This window comes from Periplaneta americana, chromosome 6, assembly GCF_040183065.1.
Source record: "Periplaneta americana isolate PAMFEO1 chromosome 6, P.americana_PAMFEO1_priV1, whole genome shotgun sequence".
NCBI classification, from domain to species: Eukaryota; Metazoa; Arthropoda; class Insecta; order Blattodea; family Blattidae; genus Periplaneta; species Periplaneta americana.
Window position 1 is genome coordinate 11,123,406 of NC_091122.1, and position 21,374 is coordinate 11,144,779.

The following is a 21,374-nucleotide window of genomic DNA, read 5'->3' on the forward strand; positions in this document are numbered from 1 at the left end:
AATCCCATCCGTTCATCTTTCTACAGGGTGATTCACGGCTAATGACCCGCGCTACAGAAATCACTTCTACAGGCCAATTTGAGCGTACAATGTCATATGGACATGAACCGACGTTCATATGACATGTTATGCTTAAAATGGCCTATAACTGATTTCTAAAGCGCGGGTCATTAACCGTGAATCACCCTGTATGACTATCAACTGAACCGGGCTTTCCAGACATTATAAAAAGACAACAGAGATGTTTCCTAAAAAAAAAAAAAAAAAACACTTGAAAAACTAAGACACTCATTTCCCCAGGAGTCCTGGATTCCCAAATTCACCCTTAAAGTCATTGAACTCAATGAATTCGAGACAGAACAGAATAAGTGGTTCCTATTCCATCTTTTCTCATTATTTCGAATCCAGTGGAAGTCGTTTCAGAATTGCTATGTCTATTTACAGCATTCACTGCATTCATTCATTCGTCCAATCATTCATCCATTCGTTCGTTCATTTATTCATTCATTCCATTTCACACACTCCATTCTTCTCCATACCCACATTTCAAATGCTTCTAGTCGTTTCTCATCAATTCGTCGTAATGTCCATGTTTCTGCCCCACACTCTACAGAAAGCACTTCACTATAGTCTCCTCCTTAGTTACTTTTCCAAATGTGTAAATTGATGTTTTAAACAGTTTTCGATAATTAAATTTGCAGTCTACTTAAATTCTTCTCTTTTTTACTCCAATCAATATTAATCGATGTAAGGTGTAATAATAATAATAATAATAATAATAATAATAATAATAATAATAATAATAATAATAATAATAATAATAATAATAATAATGTATTTTGGTGAAGTTAAGGCAATCAGGCTTTCTCTTCTTTAACCAGAAAATATAGAAAAGTCAGATGTGTTGTGTTGTAACCAGTGTTGAGTCCAACCAATGTAAGAAATATATTTTTCTCTTCAGTATAAATAGTTGAGTTACCTACTTTTTGTATTGAGTTAAGGATTTGACTGAAAAACTGTTTCATTATTTGGTAACATATTAAATATAGAAATACTAGCTGAGAGTACCCGGCGTTGCCCGGGTTTTCCTTTCTGCTTCTGTTTTCAAATGAACTGGTTGTTAAATTTTCGGAAATTTCGGAAACCCAACTATAGACAACCAAAACGAATTGTTTTACTAAGCTTTCCTCGTACATAAAGATGAATCTTTACTTAACGTCACTTACATGAATTAATACTCCTTAGCCAAATGCCTGCCAGGTTTAACTAAAATTAAAACAATTGTAGATCAGGCACCGAAAAGAAAATATTTCATCATGTGCCTGACGTTCAACTTTGTTTTAAATTTATATATTTATTTGTTTTGTTTATTTATCTCTGCCGGTCAGTTACCGCTAAATTTCAAGTGTTTTATCTTAGTCGTGGCTGTCAGTGTATTAAATTCCATTAATTTTTCTGCTGTCTCCTTTCCTCCCCGCCACAAATGTGACGTTGTACAGAGGTAGAGAAAAAATAATTATAAGATCTGCACATTTAACTGAAGCTGTGCTGACATACATTTCACGTAATTTTATGTCTGTGTATGCTTTCATTTGAACTTCAGAGACAGCTGATGGTAATTAGAGAATTCCCTTGTTCCCAGTCTGAATTGTTGGGTGTCATCGTGAGCCTAAATTTATCTATCGGTCGTACCAAAGAATCAATATATACGTATGTAATTCAATTTATATTGGAATATTTTTTTACCCCTTGACAGCTGTACGCTCGCTTATATCATACCAGGGCTTTTTTTAATATTACTTGAGATATTATATCTAACAAATTCAGAACATATTAACTATATTTCTTTTTATTTTATATACAGAACGCAGATAGAGTATACTTTTGCAAGAAGTCATTGTTCAGCATAAATAATAATATTCTGAAAGACATCCTATGTTATAGAAAATGAAGTCACCGTTCTTTCCACAACGCTTGACATACTACACTGGCAACCTGATTACACAGGTAAAATTTCGCAGTAACACATTATTGGACATGGGCAATAATATTTTGAAAGATATATATTTTAGAATTAAGTAGTATATCGAAATGATAGCCGTCCAAATCTTGGATTTAAAATATCGGCATCCAATCAATTCAAATGCACAAAAATAAAGAAAATGTAAATTAATGTATTATTTTCTGTGGGCTTACGTATATTCACATACTACATTAGGAACATGAGAAAAGTCTCATTGATATGCATACAATTCGTTTCCCCGTCTTTTGTATAAATATGTAATATATGTTTAGGTGTGCTCACTTGAAAGCAAGTTACGCAATTATTGACAATGTGAAAAACACGGAGATTTAAGTGAATGTCTGTAACTTTGAGTGACTATCCATGAGCTTTATTTTACTACGGTCATTACGAATGCTAGTTGCACTGAAATGGCAGTTGCTTAAAATCGAATGGCATGTTACTGGCTATCATAAGAATATGTGGGATAAAAACATCTTTTCCTTTCGTTTTGCCAGTTAATACTGTCACACCAATTCCTGTTCCATTGCATAATTCTTGTGGATCAATATTTCGCAATAGTACTATTGGCGATTCAGTATTAAGTATTAAATTATGTGTTGGCAATCCTTGTGATTTCAAAGAATTTAAGAATTCAGTTTGATAAAACACAGTCTACTCAGCATCTACAACTGTCTCGAGAAATACATAATACGGTTCTGGACTGCATAAGGATACTTAGTGCATGAATAAATTGTCTAGATTTTGGCCTTCATGATGTATCTACAATGTTATTTTATATCGTTTTGCTTTTTCCATGGCCTCATGAAAGTCGATGTTGAATACAAGAGACAATAATAAAGAACAATTGACTATAGAAGATTGCATTTTAGTATTATACATGAATGTTTGACGTATTTATTTTTATTTTTTACTTTTTTAATCAATTTAACGTCCATTTTAACAATTTTAATATAGCCTATGTTCTTCTCCTAGTTATGAAGATTAAATGTGCAAACTTTGGTACATATTGGTCAAAGCGTGTCGATTTGTATAGGGAACATACATGCATACATACATACCCACATTCACTTTTATATATTAGATTATCTCTAAAAGCTTATTTCGTAAGCGATAATGTAAATTTTCTTCGTAGGTTTAAGAACGAAGATATTTTAGCGCTGAAATATTTATTTCATATTTTAATATTTTGACAAAATAAATTTCATTTTTGGGAAAATGTTCTTCATATTTCGCCAGGTCTCTATTTATTTCTTTATTGGCGACAATCTTAGACTCTGAAATACTATGCATTTTTTCCTACAATAAGTTATTTTGACTACGTCACAGCCAGCAAAACTAATTATTTCAGAACTATAAGTGTTTACATTCATATGCGGTAGCAAATGCTTCCATCTGACGTTTAATAATTGCAATCAAAATTCTTCCTCACATCTGTCGACATGTGGAGATAAACAACTGTTTGCAGCACTCCATTATGGCCGTACGTGATTAGTAGCCATGGAAACAAAACAAAAGAACGCTTTGCTATATCAAGCATGATGAAAGCAATGCACGGCTTTGCTACGTTTCAAATATGCAAATAAGAAACAAGTTCACAAACTGTTAATACGCATATTTTCCTCTTGGCACGCTAAAAAATCCCTCCAAGAGCTTCTAAAAGACGTCAGTCTAATTGGAATTGTGTGTTTCTCTTGCCAAAAATTAAACGCCTCACATAATCAAGCATCAACAAGGAAAGTACATTACAACCAGCTGACCCTGAGAGAAAACATTCCCCTGTTTGGAAGTTCGTTTTCTCTGTTAGTAATTAACTACCGGCACTTGGTGGAGAAATATAATTTGGACTGCGTTGCACCAAGAAGTACAAATAGATTCCCCGCGTTTTGCTGATAATAGTAACAGATTTGATAAGAAAAACCGGTCTTAGAACATATTTTCCCTTCTAACACAATTAATATTACATTCCACTAATTATTCTGAACTCGTCTAGAACTTGGAACAATAAAAGTCTAACAACGTCATCTGTCAAACTCGTTTAATATTAAATACGATAAGAAGCAGGGATCGCTATTATACCAAAATCTCGTAAATCCAATGACAGGCTAAATCGAGATTTCGGGCTTAACGGTTTCAAAATATCGATCTTCAATTGTCCACCACCACCACCACCACCACCACCACCACCACCACCACTTCAGTCATTATTTCAACATACTATTCCTTTCAGTTGTCCCTAGGCTTATACAGGGTGATTCACGAGGATTTACCGTCCCTTACGGAGCTTATTTCCGAAGACTTTTTGAGCAAAAAATGTCATATAAACATTTGTCCTAATCTCAATATTTTCAGAGCTACACTAATTTGAAGTTGTTTGTAAAATACCATTATTCTTGAATTTTATGGGTAAAAGAATATTACAGATAAAGAATGAACTAATCAGAAGTATCATTTCTTTAATTGGCTAGTATTCTGAAGCTAAACATTTATTTTGTGTTACATTATCGAAACATTTGAAAGAACCATAAAATTTACAAGAGAGTATTCATAATTTACGATGAGCCAAACTTCTATTTGTATGAAAAACTGAATGGAGATTTCTAATATGTAAAATTTAACATAGGGTGTAAATTAAAAAAGTGCTATATTTTTGCCACACCCTGTACATGAATCAATACTTTTGTGAGACCATAGCCATAAGTTTTAGTTAGATATCTCCATATTTAAAGTGGAGTTGTTCTGTTTTTGAAACAAAAAAAAAAAAAAACATATTTAAAGTGGCGCTGTTTGTTTTTGAAATCAAATGAAGCCATATTTAAAGTGGAGTTGTCTGTTTTTGAAACCAAACGAAGCCATATTTAAAGTGAAGTTGTCTGTTTTTGAAACCAAACAATGCCATATTTAAAGTGGAGTTGCCTGTTTTTGAAACCAAACAAAACCATATTTAAAGTGGAGTTGTCTGTTTTTGAAACCAAAAAAAGCCATATTTAAAGCGGAATTGTCTGTTTTTGAAACCAAACAAAGCCATATTTAAAGTGGAGTTGTCTGTTTTTGAAACCAAACGAAGCCATATATGTAGTGGAGTTGTCTGTTTTTGAAACCAAACGAACCTATATATAAAGTGGACTTGTCTGTTTTTGAAACCAAACGAAGCCATATATGTAGTGGAGTTGTCTGTTTTTAAAACCAAACGAAGCCATATATAAAGTGGACTTGTCTGTTTTTGGAACCAAACGAACCCATATACGAGTATAAAGTGGACTTGTCTGTTTTTGAAACCAAACGAAGCCATATTTAAAGTGGAGTTGTCTGTTTTTGAAACCAAAGGAAGCCATTTATAAAGTGGACTTGTCTGTTTTTGAAACCAAACGAAGCCATATATAAAGTGGACTTGTCTGGTTTTGAAACCAAACGAAGCCATATATGTAGTGGAGTTGTCTGTTTTTGAAACCAAACGAACCTATATATAAAGTGGACTTGTCTGTTTTTGAAACCAAACGAAGCCATATATGTAGTGGAGTTGTCTGTTTTTGAAACCAAACGAACCCATATATAAAGTGGACTTGTCTGTTTTTCAAACCAAACGAAGCCATTTATGTAGTGGAGTTGTCTGTTTTTGAAACCAAACGAACCCATAAAGTAGACTTGTCTGTTTTTGAAACCAAACGAAGCGATATTTAAAGTGAAGTTGTCTGTTTTTGAAACCAAAGGAAGCCATTTATAAAGTGGACTTGTCTGTTTTTTGAAACCAAACGAAGCCATATTTAAAGTGGAGTTGTCAAAAACAGCATACAGTCGTTACAAGTAATTGTAGGCATTTGATAAATATCATGTCTTTTTTTTCGTAACATTATGCAAATTAGCATGACATCATGTGACATACATGTCATATGAAGTCATATCAGATACGACATTCCAAATATCTACAGCAGTGCAACGAAAGTGATGGTACACACAAGCCATAATCTGAAGGCCTGAAAACAATATCGAGAGAACGAGCTTCAACTGTTTAATTTTGTACCCACGGTTGTCTTTTGTTCCCATCTGCCACCAATGTACGATGCGCTAATTTGCAGAGAATATAATGGAGCACGCATTCTTCCACTTTTGTTTTCGGCGTGAACACAAAACGTTGCATTATTTTTTCCTATCCTGGTAAAGTAGCTCATTTGAAAAACTAAAATTACCACGGTTTTGTTCTCCGCCGTTTCAGATCCCACGGCTAATTGCCGCATTCTCCCACAATCTCGTCCTAATGACCGCGATATTCAATTGTCTGAGCAGGATGACATGTTACGTAACTTAGCAACGACAGCAGATACCAGCGCACTAACTGAAGATAAGCCGCCATAAAACGTTTGGGAACGAGGAAAACCTGTAAAAAAAACATCTGATATACGATACATTGGCTATGAATAACAAGTGAAGATTCTGTAGTACAACATTTCAGAAAAATGTTAAAATTTGTGTACAGTAGAGTAAAGAAACAATACTGTCAAAGATTATAATGCAATATTTTAAGGAGCTAAAAGTCTCAACACAACTACAAATGCATTACGTTGGACACTTGCTAAATTACAAGACAATTTTTAGTGCAGTAACAACTTACATCTTGTAAATTTTTAGTTACTACAAAGCTATACAGGGTGGGTAAAAAGTATCGAACAATTCTTGTAACTTTCTTATTTATAATTTTATGAAGAAACTATTTGCACAAATGTTGTAGGGTATCAAAGAAGGGCAATTTTGAACATGTTTCCAAATACTATACCTTTCTTTATGGCACCATGTACTTATTTCCCCATTTTTGGATTATTGAGGTCTCAATACGTACAAAATCATATTTTTGTTGGCATTTATAAATTACCTTCAAATATCTGGAAGCAACAGTAACAAATATAAATTATACTCGGGAGGAAATTAAACACAGAATAAATATGGGAAATGCCTCTTACTATTAGGTTGAGAAAATTTTAATCATCCAGTGTGCTGTCAAAAAATCTGGAAGTTAGAATTTATAAAACAGTTATATTACCGGTTGTTCTGTATGGCTGTGAAACTTGAACTCTCACTTTGAGAGAGGAACAGAGATTAAGGGTGTTTGAGAATAAGGTGCTTAGGAAAATATTTGGAGCTAAGACGGATGAAGTTACAGGAGAATGGAGAAAGTTACACAACACAGAACTGCACGCATTGTATTCTTCACCTGACATAATTAGGAACATTAAATTCAGACGTTAGAGATGGGCAGGACATGTAGCACGTATGGGCGAATCCAGAAATGCATATAGAGTGCTAGTTGGGAGGCCGGAGGGAAAAAGACCTTTGGGGAGGCCGAGACGTAGATGGGAGGATAATATTAAAATGGATTTGAATGAAGTGGGATATGATGATAGAGACTGGATTAATCTTGCACAGGATAGGGACCAATGGCGGGCTTATGTGAGGGCGGCAAAGAACCTCCGGGTTCCTTAAAAGTCTGTAAGTAAGTAAGTTTATAAATTACGTCTTTTGATGACAATGTATGTGTACTAAATAATGGGAAATTTTAATGCTTCAGTACATAAATTTGAGGAGGCTTTGAATTAAACAATTGCAGATAAAAGTTAATTTATTACACCCTTTATAAATAAAAAACATAATATTTGAAAATATGTCCAAAATATTCCTTCTTTGATACCCTTCAACTTTTGTATGAATAGTTTCTTAATAAAATTAGAAATAAAGTTACAAGCATTGTTACATACTTTTTACTCACCCTGTATACCGCGCCAAGGCGTCGTGATCTAAGGAATCATGCCTTCACTGCTGTTACAGAATGAGTGCTGGTTTGAATCCAGACGAAGAAGGAATTTTCTCTTGAAATTTCAGTCAGTGTATGGGATCGATGCTCACCCAGCATCATGATGTACAGTAGTGGCAAAAAAAAACCGGACCGAACCTAGTAGCTGATTTCAGAGCCTTGGTCACTCCAGAGCACGATAGACTGGTAACTAAGACTTTCGTGGTTCGAATCCTGCCTGGGAAGGAAACTTTTTTTTTTTTTTGTTCCTTATTCAAATTTATTCCCAATACTTTTCGATTGCTGCTAAAATTCATCTGGGAATAATAAGTTAATTAAATGGTGAAATATCGCTGGAATCACTTCCCAACCTTGCATCGTAATATACTATTCCTGCCACAATACAACTAAAAAATTGATTGCATGCTTTTCGCTATTTTAAATTAATACATGACCACTTACTTACAAATGGCTTTTAAGGAACCCGGAGGTTCATTGCCACCCTCACATAAGCCCGCCATAGGTCCCTATGCTGTTCAAGATTAATTCAGTCTCTATCATCATATCCCACCTCCCTCAAATCCATTTTAATATTATCCTCCCATCTACGTCTCGGCCTCCCCAAAGGTCTTTTTCCCTCCGGCCTCCCAACTAACACTCTATATGTATTTCTGGATTCGCCCATACGTGCTACATGCCCTGCTCATCTCAAACTCTGGATTTAATGTTCCTAATTATGTCAGGTGAAGAATACAATGCGTGCAGTTCTTCGTTGTGTAACTTTCTCCATTCTCCTGTAACTTCATCCCGCTTAGCCCCAAATATTTTCCTAAGCACCTTATTCTCAAACACCCTTAACCTATGTTCCTCTCTCAAAGTGAGAGTCCAAGTTTCACAACCATAAAGAACAACCGGTAATATAACTGTTTTATAAATTCTAACTTTCAGATTTTTTAACAGCAGACTGGATGATAAAAAAGCTTCTCAACCGAATAATAAAAGGCATTTCCCATATTTATTTTGCGTTTAATTTCCTCCCGAGTATCATTTATATTTGTTACTGTTGCTCCAAGATATTTGAATTTTTCCACCTCTTCGAAGGATAAATCTCCAATTTTTATATTTCCATTTCGGATGAAGTTACAGGAGAATGGAGAAAGTTACACAACACAGAACTGCACGCATTGTATTCTTCACCTAACATAATTAGGAACTTAAAATCCAGACGTTTGAGATGGGCAGGGCATGTAGCACGTATGGGCGAATCCAGAAATGCATATAGAGTGTTAGTTGGGAGACCGGAGGGAAAAAGACCTTTAGTGAGGCCGAGACGTAGATGGGAGGATAATATTAAAATGGATTTGAGGGAGGTGGGGTGTGATGATAGAGACTGGATTAATCTTGCACAGGATAGGGACCAAGGGCGGGCTTATGTGAGGGCGGCAATGAACCTTCAGGTTCCTTAAAAGCCATTTGTAAGTAAGTAAGTAAGTAAGTAACCTTTATATTAGTGAAGGTGGCTTTGTCAAGATTTATTTTAGCTAGCCATGTTTTCATGGAGGACAGTAACATGTCATCAGGATGGTGTGCAGGTCACCCAGTGTGCCCACGAACCACGCTTTGTACAGTTACTGGTTCAAACACCGAACCTGCCCAAAGTGGGCGGAAAATCTTTCCCGTAAGGTAATATAGCCATTCAATCACCGTTACTCCTGAATCAGTGCAATACAGGTTCGATTTCTGAAGTAATATACCGTCCCTTATCAGAAATTACGTCAATGCCAACAATTCGGCTATTACCAATACAAGGGTAACGCTGTAATGAATGGATAATAATATATCACATTAATTTTGAGCGTATTTTCCGAACTTACACGTTACTCGTCCAAATTCCATTACAAAGAATGTGATCAGAAGTCTTTTCCTTGGCAAATACACCTCTTTTCACAGTCGATTCCAGTAATCGCCAATACTAATCGAGATATAATAGAACGGGTGATTCCTTGCATACATTTCGCGGGAAAAATATAATGGGCCGAATATTGGTTATTGCAAATCGAAATTTTACCGGGAGGTTCACACGTGTAATGCAGTTGAAGGCATTCATGTGATGTTTATGTATTGAAAGACGTCCATCTGCAATGCAGTCAACTTTGTGAGGAGTGAGATGTCTATTTTCCACGCCATAAGTTCTGAGTTCGCCTCCCGGTACAATAAAGTTTTTTTTTTTTAATTTCACTTTTTAATTGATTGATTTTATATGTTTAATGGCATCTGTTAATAAACTTTGTTATGCTTATCTTATAATAATACTATTGCCCATCACGTGTAGCCTATTAATAGGAGAGATCTGGCCTGTATAAATAAAAATAAGAATTGTTTTACTTCCTAAACATCCGGAAGCACATTAAATAAATTAAAAAATAAATAAATAAATTAATTAATTAATAGTAAATAAATAGGCAAATAGTAAAAAAGATTTTTTTGAGAAAAAATGGGAGTATAAAGATACAGTACATCAGTTATTCATAGATTTCAAAAAGGCATATGACTCGGTTAAGAGGAAAGTATTATATGATATTCTTATTGAATTTGGTATTCCCAAGAAACTAGTTCGATTAATTAAAATGTGTCTTAGTGAAACTTACAGCAGAGTCCGTATAGGTCAGTTTCTATCTGAAGCTTTTCCAATTCACTGCGGGCTAAAGCAGGGAGATGCACTATCAACTTTACTTTTTAACTTCGCTCTAGAATATGCCATTAGGAAAGTTCAGGATAACAGGCAGGGTTTGGAATTGAACGGGTTACATCAGCTTCTTGTCTATGCGGATGACGTGAATATGTTAGGAGAAAATCCACAAACGATTAGGGAAAACACGGGAATTTTACTTGAAGCAAGTAAAGCGATCGGTTTGGAAGTAAATCCCGAAAAGACAAAGTATATGATTATGTCTCGTGACCAGAATATTGTACGAAATGGAAATATAAAAATTGGAGATTTATCCTTCGAAGGGGTGGAAAAATTCAAATATCTTGGAGCAACAGTAACAAATATAAATGACACTCGGGAGGAAATTAAACGCAGAATAAATATGGGAAATGCGTGTTATTATTCGGTTGAGAAGCTTTTACCATCTAGTCTGCTGTCAAAAAATCTGAAAGTTAGAATTTATAAAACAGTTATATTACCGGTTGTTCTGTATGGTTGTGAAACTTGGACTCTCACTCTGAGAGAGGAACATAGATTAAGGGTGTTTGAGAATAAGGTGCTTAGGAAAATATTTGGGGCTAAGCGGGATGAAGTTACAGGAGAATGGAGAAAGTTACACAACACAGAACTGCACGCATTGTATTCTTCACCTGACATAATTAGGAACATTAAATCCAGACGTTTGAGATGGGCAGGGCATGTAGCACGTATGGGCGAATCCAGAAATGCATATAGAGTGTTAGTTGGGAGACCGGAGGGGAAAAAGACCTTTGGGGAGGCCGAGACGTAGATGGGAGGATAATATTAAAATGGATTTGAGGGAGGTGGGATATGATGATAGAGACTGGATTAATCTTGCACAGGATAGGGACCAATGGCGGGCTTATGTGAGGGCGGAAATGAACCTTCGGGTTCCTTAAAAGCCATTTGCAAGTAAGTAAGTAAAAAAGTAGCCTAAATAAACAGTGAATACATAAGTAAATAATTAAACAAAGAAAAAATAAACAAATAATCAAGGAAATAAATAAAAATTAATGCAATAAATAAACAAAGAGAATAAAATATATATAAATAATTGCATAAATAACATAAATGAGATAATAAAATAAAGGAATGATTAAAATGAACTTTTTTAATTTTAGTTGGCTATTTAACGATGCTGTGTCAACTACTAGGTTATTTAGCGTCGATGAGATTGGTGATAGCGAGATGATATTTGGCGAGATGAGGCCGAGGATTCGCCATAGATTACCTGGCATTGACATTACGGTTAGGGAAAACCTCGGAAAAAACCTAACCAGGTAATCAGCCCAAGCGGGGATCGAACCCGCGCCCGAGCGCAACTTCAGACCGGCAGGCAAGCGCCTTAACCGACTGGAGCCACGCCGGTGGCTATTAAAATGAATGAATGAATAAAAGAATAAACAAACTAATAAAGAAATGAATAAATAAGTGCATAAATACATAAGTGAATAGATAAATGCATAAATATATAAATGAATGATTAAATGCATGCATACATGAATAAGTAAATAAATACGTACATAAAGAAATACATAAATTACAAATAAATAAATAAATAAATAAATAAATAAATAAATATATAAATAAATAAATAAGGATAAAATAAATAAAATAAATCTGCAAAAGATTACCCGATATTCGCCTCACGGTTGGTGGAAAATCTCGAAAATAAAATAAAATTCGGTAAACGGTCCAAGCAAAATTCGAACACACGCCCAAGCTTATCGTCTATATTGAATCACTCATTTTGTATAAGCCTAATATTCGTACTACAGTTTTTGTGGGGGGGGAAAAAAAAAAAAAAACATTTTCATGAAAACCTTCGAACTTATTCAGTGCATCGTCACACAATTTCCTCTACAATATAGACCCAAATCCACGTTTGACAGACTGGAAGAGAAAATCGCTTTGACAGGATGGGTACCATAAGACACGTGCATTGTGCTTACCGTCTTGTATTGTTGCTGCAGCTCGTACGCCGATACGAAAGGCCTGTTGTCGTAGAGATGGCTGGTCGTGAGGAACAGCGACCTCTGCCTGCTACTCCACGAAAACATCTCACCAAATTTGCCTTGACCATTTAAACACGATCAAAATGTTAATGCTTTAAATTACGGTCCAACACGAAAAGAGTACACGTTTCTGAACACAAAATCCGTGACTTGAAGCACTAATATGCAGAGAAAACTGATCCAGCACTGCCCTTTCTCTTCCGAAGCGAAGGCGATGTTCATATCTCTTGCACTTTCTTATTATTAACACTTCAAAGCACCAAATTCCACATTTAGTCCACACAAATGTTCAATACAGTACGTGTATGACACTCGTATAAACAAATGAAAGTGACGTTAAAGATTTCCATAACAACCAAGGCCAACTACGTGCAGTTATTAATACTGGACATTACTAAGCCCTCTATGATACAAACAAACGAGATACGCTATCCGGTATACATCTGAAATATAAAACAATTTTTTTAGTATAATTTTTCAAATCGACTACATAATTCAGTGATCTAGCGCAGAAATAAAGAAGACTGTTTTTAGATCAGAAATTCGTGGATTCAAATCCAACCAACAGCGATTCTGTTTCAAGCTACTATAAAAGTCCTGATCAAAACTCAATTTACAAAAGAAAACTACTTATTTTCCATGTACGTTTCACAGACAGAGTTTATAAGGAAAATGATAAGGGACTAAAATACATCGAAATGCTCTGAAAACTGTTTTATTTTCTTAATAGATTCAGAGAAATTAATGAAATAAAATTCCAAAATGCAGACTCGATTTTGACTTTTCTAACGTATTAACATCATCATCATCATCCTTCACGAATTAGGCCTCTGTAGACCTGTTTCGGCCCCATCTAGCAGTCTTCTTAAAGGTCTTCCTGGTCGACGATGTCCTCTAGGTTTATATTGCATCATAATTTTTGGGATTCTTGAATTTTCCATTCTTCTTACATGATCTAGCCAATTTAATTTGTAACTGCTGATTTTTTCTTCTACTGACTCTACTTCTAATTGTTCTAAAATTTCTTCATTCCTTTTTCGGTCTAAAAGAGTATATCCTGCTGTCCTGAAAAATTTCATTTCCGTTGCTTTGATTCTGTTCATGTCTTTTTTCTTTAATGTCCAAATCTCGCTTCCGTATAAAAGGGTGGGTAATGCTAGTGTATTATATATTTTTATTCTTGTAGATTTTGTACTAATTTAGCTTTTAATGTATTGTTTATTATTCCTAGAATTTGTGTAAATTTGGTCATTTTCTTGTTAACATCTTTTTCATTTTGATAAGATGTTTCACAACCCAGAAAGTTGAAATTTTGTACTTGTTCGAGGAATTGGTTATTGTGTATTATCTTACTTCTGACTGGGTCTTGTCCTAAAAATGCCATTACTTTTGATTTTTGTGCTGAAATTTCCATCCCAAAATCTTTTAATATTTTATTTAATGTATATAATCCTCTTTGTAAATTATCCTCTGAATTGGAAATTATGACTTGATCATCGGCATAGAGTAAGATATTTAATGTTAGAGCACTGGTTATTTTGATTCCTGATGTGTAGATTTGGTTCCATTTTAAAATAATTTAATTTATATAAATATTAAATAAAGTGGACAACCTTGTCGAACTCCATTATTAACTAATTTTCTTTCGGATATACAGTTATTTATTTTGACACTTATATTGCTGTCTGTGTAGATTTATATTATATTTTGTAATAGCAAATTTGGAATATTTTTATCTTGTAATATATCGAATAAAAGGTCTCTTCGGACTTTATCAAAAGCTTTCACAAAATCAATAAAAGCTATATGGGTAAAGGTAAAGGTATCCCCGTAACATGCCATGAAGGCACTTGAGGGGCATGGAGGTAGAGCCCCATGCTTTCCATGACCTCAGCACTAGAATGAGGTGGTGTGGTCGGCTTTCTAAATTAAATTCTCCTCTTTTTTCTAACAATAGTTTGATACTAAATAAATAACGTATTAACAATGTCATTTAATTTTGTATTATCTCTGCCACGGCCCCATAAAACTCGATGCTAAATAGAAGCAGAAATTAAAAACAAGTGACTGTAGAAGAAAGAAGTATAAAATGTTAAGCAAATTAACTTTTTTTTGGATTCTTAACATCTTTTCTTATAACTTTTCCTGTGAAACATACAGGGCAGTTAGAGTTCACAAATATTTAATTTCCCGTGTTATATATATGTATAGTTAACTGTATATGCGGACTCTCCTTGTATATAGGTCGTTCCCATTGTCATTTTTTCGGATATGACGTAAGAATTTCCATGGCAACCGGAGTCTTATTTCCGTTACACAAAATCCTTTCACTTTTTTTCCATCATTGTAGTTCGAATATTTATAGGCGTTACACATAAAAATAGACGTGAAGAATTTTTAAAATATAGTTACAGGTAAAAAAAAAGCAAAGTTTAAAATTAAGGAAAGAAGAAAGAAAGTGGAAAAGATGAGGCAACAAAAGATATAACCTTATCCACTGTAATTTGATGCCACATGGAGTTAACATACCAATAAACGTTATTCAATGAATGAAACAAACTCCAACAATGAGATTAATCTTACTGACGTCACAGAATCTTACGAAATTCTGCACTGTCTTCCCAAGACCTTCACAACCGATGCATCTCCCACACACTTCCTCGAAGGAAGAACAATGCAAGGTGACTCCAACGAGTGGTCAAGACAGTATCATTACCCAAATTATTACTGTTTGGTATTGCAATTGTTTCTAAATTTAAACTATGGGCATTACATTCTGCTGGTCGATCCTGACCTTCACACCTGACTAAACTCGCTTACGTTTCCTAGAAACTCTGACACGCACGGTAATTTCAACGAATGGACGAGACAGTAGCCGTCTTCATAAGAAGGTAAAGTCTTCCAACCAAATTAAATATTTAATTATTGTCATACAATTCTCGTCTTCTTTGGCATTCCTCTGCATACATGTTTACTCGAGCTTACATTTTGACTTTTTCCACCGGATACCAGATGGCTACACATTACGTAGACTTAGCAAGACGATGAACTTTCGCCTAGGATCAAGAAGAACACTAAGGCCCCATTGTATAAAACTCCCTGACTAAAGATCAACTTTGATCGAAGATCGGAAAGTGAACCGAGTTCAGACACTTCTTCTATTGTATAAAACTTTTCTGCGATCAAATTACCTTGGTTCAAATGCAATTTAAGTTCACGTGAAAAGTATTTGACAACATCGCATAAACAGGTGAAGTATGTGATGCGCGGGCCATGTTGTACAGGTTTGTTCAGTGTTGCCAATCCAGCGACTTTAACTCTTTTTCAACGACAATTTCTTTTAACTGTTATATGGCTGAGATAAGGATTTAACGACCTTTCTAGCACCCCATAGTGACAAAATTGAATCTTTCTTTGTTGATAATGAGAAATCTAGCGACTTTCCAATTACTTTTTGGCGACTTTCCGTACACTCTGTTGGAGACACTGGTTTGTTTTGTGCATTGTAAATAATGGCGGACAATAAGAAGAAGGTTGACCGTTCTCCAAATTGTTATCATGTTATGGTGTTTGATACTGCTAAACATAATAAAGCTTTATAAAACGACAATTTTCGTTTAGTAATACAGTTAATTTAACATTTATGAATGTACCTATCATATCCATTCATAATTAATGGTTGTTATAAACATAATATAATTATAGGTTATGTTATGTGATACTGCTGAACACGATAGAGCCTTATAAAATATAAGAATGTTTGTGTATTAAGGCAAGAAATTGAAAGAAATATATATAAATGTACCTAACATATCTATTAATATTAATAATAATGGATATTTTATTTGCACAATCTGTCACTCGTATATTTCAAACAGAAAATAAATAACTGAACTTGGATCATCTAACTTAATCGGAGAAATTTCTTCAGTCAAAGTTGACTTTAGTTTGAGAAAAATTAATCTCAGATTAGACTTTATATAACACAAAATTACAAGTTCAGCTAGAACGAGGATCAATTTAACCTCTGATCTAAGATTAAATGGTTTATACAATCGGCCCTAAATTGATCATTATGCTAGCATGGATTCGAACCCATATCCGGCAATGTATGCGTCTTAACAGTTGGTTTATTGCGCTAATTATATTTGATATACTGAATCATTTGAAAATATTATTTGAAACGAAGAACTATATATAGTTTGCTTTTACATCTCGACATCTATACCTACAGTCTTGATTAATCTATTCTGTATTTTGTTTCGTCCGATAGAGGCTCTGTAGTCTCAAGAGACTTCGTCTTGCAGACATATCTACAGTATCAGTTTGACCGCGAAGAGGTTAATTAATATTCTGTAATGGAATTTTTGGATTTACGTTAAAGCAGAAAACACTCGACCAGGTTTTAACCCGAAAACTTCAGAAACGATAGTAAGCACGTTCACTACCACCCCAACAAGACAGGTAAAACACGTTCTCTGTTTGTGGAGTCCTTCAGGATATGACGTAATACCCTTAAAGTTTCCTAGAAACTCGAGCTATGCGCAGAGACTTCAACGAACGGTCGAGACAGCATCATGGCACTGAAATCCCAGCTTACTCAACTCTCGAAGCAAATTCCACAAAACAAATACCTAATATGGCGGCGAAGCAACGTTCTTCCTGCATTCTTTCTACAAGCACGAAGTCTTCCGTCCTGATCTCGTCATTAAGAGCTCATTAATTGTTTCCAATACAGCTTTGTGAAAGGATATTTACACAAGTTTTAAAACAAACACCAGACTTTCAGAATGTCCTGCACCAGTGACCACATTTATTATATAGAACGGAAACCATGACAACGCACTTCCTGTGCAAAAAAAAAAAACACTAATATAAAAACATTCCACACGACTATCTCCATGCAAACAACCTACTTCTTTCATGTTCAGTTTCACTTCAATGCAGTGAATTCGTCACAGTTCAAAAGTTACACTATAGATTCGTCACTATCCAAGAAGGTTTATCCTATGTCGTCGTTAGGACTCTTTCTTCGCACATAAATTACTATTATTATAACATTTCCAGCACTACTCTGGTTGTATCTAATATTACCATAGTCACATTGTTCAGAGACGAGTTGCACGAAGAGAGAACTATGACGAGTTGCCAACCTGGCTATAAAGACGCAGAAATTACAGATTTTCCGTCGGAATGGAATGCACGTAAGACGTTAACGTATAAAAATGCTTTACCATTTTGCAACAACCTGTATCACAATTTATTTTTTCACAGTTTTCAAAAATGTAAAATCATAACTTTGCCACCCTTAACCACAGTGCCCATAACTTACGTTTTCTGTACAATTTCTGAACTCTGAACAATAATAATATTTTGTCATCCCCGCATTCTTAATACCGGTATTTGAAACAGTTATTTTTGTACACAAAGAAAATTAATAGTGCCACAATATTTTTTTTCGTTATTTCTACTTCCTCTCTGATAATGTACAATTTTATTCATCTCCACGCAATAATTTCTCGCCGCCTCCCAGACTATTAAACTTTCCATATCCCACTATTAATTTTGTTTCCATATATATTATTACTAACACTGGCAAACTGAAATTTCTCACAGTTCTATTAACTCACCAATTATTTCTCTGCATGCACTTCATTTGTAACACTAACAAAGAAAAATTTCTCGCAATTTTTCTACCTCTACATTCTTGAAAAGTTATTTCTCTGCATATACCTTATTTCTAACACTAACCAACAAAATTTTCTTAGAATTTTCCTACCTCTATTATGCAACAATTATTTCTCTGCACACACTGCATTTGAAACACAAAAAAAAAGACAAATTTCTCGCAATTTTCCTACCTCTACATTCAATCAATCAAACTCCTGCATCTCCTCATGAGGAGCATAGGGCATTCACAAAATGCCTCCACCGGACCCTATTTGTAGCCAACTTCTTCACTTCGCTCCATGTTTTCCCGTCCCTAGCAATTTCCTCCAAAACTGTTCTCTTCCATGTATTTTTTGGCCTTCCTCTTGTTCTACTACCCTGGGGGTTCCAATCCAAAGCCATTCTTTCTACTGCTCCATCTTCTTTCCTGATTGTGTGCCCTATCCAATTCCACTTTCGTCTTTTGATTTCTATTGTGATTTATTTCTGATTTGTTATCTTCCATAGTTCTCAGTTTACGCAACAATTATTTCTCTGCATACTCCTTATTTCTAACACTAACCAACAACATTTTCTTTACTGTGCAACAATTATTTCTCTGCTTACATTGCATTTGTAACACCAAAAAAAAGAATCATTTCTCGCAATTTTCCTGTCTCTACATTATGCAACAATTATTTCTCTGCTTATATTTCATTTGTAACACCAAAAAAGAAAAATTTCTCGCAATTTTCCTGTCTCTACATTATGCAACAATTATTTTTCTTCATACACTCCATTTGTAACACTAATGAAGAATTTTTTTTTGCTTTTCACCCACCTCTACATTATCCAAGAATTCTCTCCACATACTATAATATTTAACGCTAACAAACAAAAATTTCTTCCAAATGCCATATCTCTATATTAGGCAACGTTAATTTATCTGCATATGCCGTACTTTTATTTCTCTCCATTCACCCACCTCCACACTAACAATTTCTTTTTCTCTTCGCACATATTTCTAACACTAACGAGTCGACCTGGTTGGCGAGTTGGTATAGCGCTGGCCTTCTATGCCCAAGGGGTTCGATCCCGGGCCAGGTCGATGGCATTTAAGTGTGCTTAAATGCGACAGGCTCATGTCAGTAGATTTACTGGCATGTAAAAGAACTCCTGCGGGACAAAATTCCGGCACATTCGGCGACGCTGATATAACCTCTGCAGTTGCGAGCGTCGTTAAATAAAACATAACATTTTTTTCTAACACTAACGAATAAAAATTTCTGGCAATTTTCCTACCAATTAATTTTCTCCCCACACGGTATCTATAATACTAAAAAAAAAAGAAAAATTTCTCTCATAACACTATATTTCATATACTAACAAATAAAAATTTCCCGCAATTCTCCCACCACTATATTATCCAACAATAGTTTTCCTCGACGCACTTTATCTAAGAAACAAAAATGACTATACTGTCCATCAATTACTTCTCTTCATACATTTCATTTGTAACACTAGCAAATCAAAATTTCTCGCTATTCTCGCACTTCAACTATTTTCAACAATTATTTCTCTCCACATCTTTAATTTCTAACTATGACAAAGTAAAATTTCTCACCATTAGACCACATCTACACTATCCAACAGTTATTCTTTTCCGTTTCATTTGTTTTAACTCTGAAAAACTATAATTTTCCGACTTGTCCCTCACTACTTCCCAGTGCCTATCAATGTCATCCACACATTTTTAACTCTACCAAATTATTATTTTCCTCTAGAATTTCTTTCCACATATTTTCGTCCTCACACTTGAGTTTTAACACCACCAAAAATAATCTCTCTCCCAGCACTACACACAAATTCTGAATTTTTCCAAACCACAATTTTGGCAACAGTATTTCACACATCAGTGTCCAGCTATGCTTTTCACCGAATCTGTGCACAAACTGGCAAGCACAAAGAAGCGTATGACGTTAACCTTCCTCACACCAACTTGAGGACACTACCCCGTGCACACTTCCGCGAATGCTTTTCACTACAAGACCTCCACTTGATCCGTCGTCTTCTGCAGGCAATTCCAGAAGAGGTGACCATTCCACTGGACACACTGACCACACATCACGGATTAACAGTGGACGCAGGGAATGAAAAACGCAACTGGAACGGCGAGCAGGATAAAAAGAGATTCGCGGCGCATGGCGAGCCTGGCTGGGCCGCTCTGTTTCGCTCCGTGGCCATCAAGCACAGCTGACTGCAGCAACTCACCTCTGGAGGCAACGCTCGCTGCTACGCGCCGGCCCAAAAACATCCGCCCTTTTAAATGTCAAGCGTGAACGTGGGTTATGTTAGTGGTGGTGGTGATAATAGTCAATAGTAAGAGAATTTAAAAAAGAGAACAAGGGGAATAGGAGAAGAAGGGAATTCAAAGGAGAAGAAGAGAAATACAAGGAGAACAAAGAGAATATAAAGAGAACAAGGAGAATATAAGAACAAGGGAAATGCAAGGAGAAGAAGAGAAATATAAGGAGAACAAAGAGAATATAAGGAGAACAAGGGGAATATAAGAACAAGGAGAATGCAAGGAGAAGAAGAGAAATATAAGAAGAACAAAGAGAATATAAGGAGAACAAGGAGAATATAAGAACAAGGAGAATGCAAGGAGAAGAAGAGAAATATAAGAAGAACAAAGAGAATATAAGGAGAACAAGGGGAATATAAGAACAAGGAGAATGCAAGGAGAAGAAGAGAAATATAAGAACAAAGAGAATATGAGGAGAACAAGGGGAATATAAGAACAAGGAGAATGCAAGGAGAAGAAGAGAAATATAAGAAGAACAAAGAGAATATAAGGAGAACAAGGGGAATATAAGAACAAGGAGAATGCAAGGAGAAGAAGAGAAATATAAGAAGAACAAAGAGAATATAAGGAGGACAAGGGGAATATAAGAACAAGGAGAATGCAAGGAGAAGAAGAGAAATATAAGAAGAACAAAGAGAATATAAGGAGAACAAGGGGAATATAAGAACAAGGAGAATGCAAGGAGAAGAAGAGAAATATAAGAACAAAGAGAATATGAGGAGAACAAGGGGAATATAAGAACAAGGAGAATGCAAGGAGAAGAAGAGAAATATAAGAAGAACAAAGAGAATATAAGGAGAACAAGGGGA

The 21,374-nt window shown here is 35.1% G+C and overlaps 1 protein-coding gene across 11 annotated transcripts in view; it reads right to left on the reverse strand.

Moving 5' to 3' along the window:
- The window catches only part of LOC138700988 (partitioning defective 3 homolog), a 467,315-nt gene that overhangs the window by 97,904 nt on the left and 348,037 nt on the right, over positions 1–21,374 (reverse strand). The window contains exons 1-2 of one of the 11 annotated variants that reach the window (XM_069827455.1): positions 19,825–20,418; positions 12,489–12,994 (exon numbers count right to left, since the gene is read on the reverse strand). The exons of the other annotated variants lie outside the window; for them this stretch is intronic. Coding sequence (XP_069683556.1) covers positions 12,489–12,596 — 108 coding nt within the window. The 5' untranslated portion in view covers positions 12,597–12,994; positions 19,825–20,418. Of the gene's footprint in view, positions 1–12,488; positions 12,995–19,824; positions 20,419–21,374 lie in introns of those variants that run through there. 11 annotated transcript variants of the gene reach the window in all.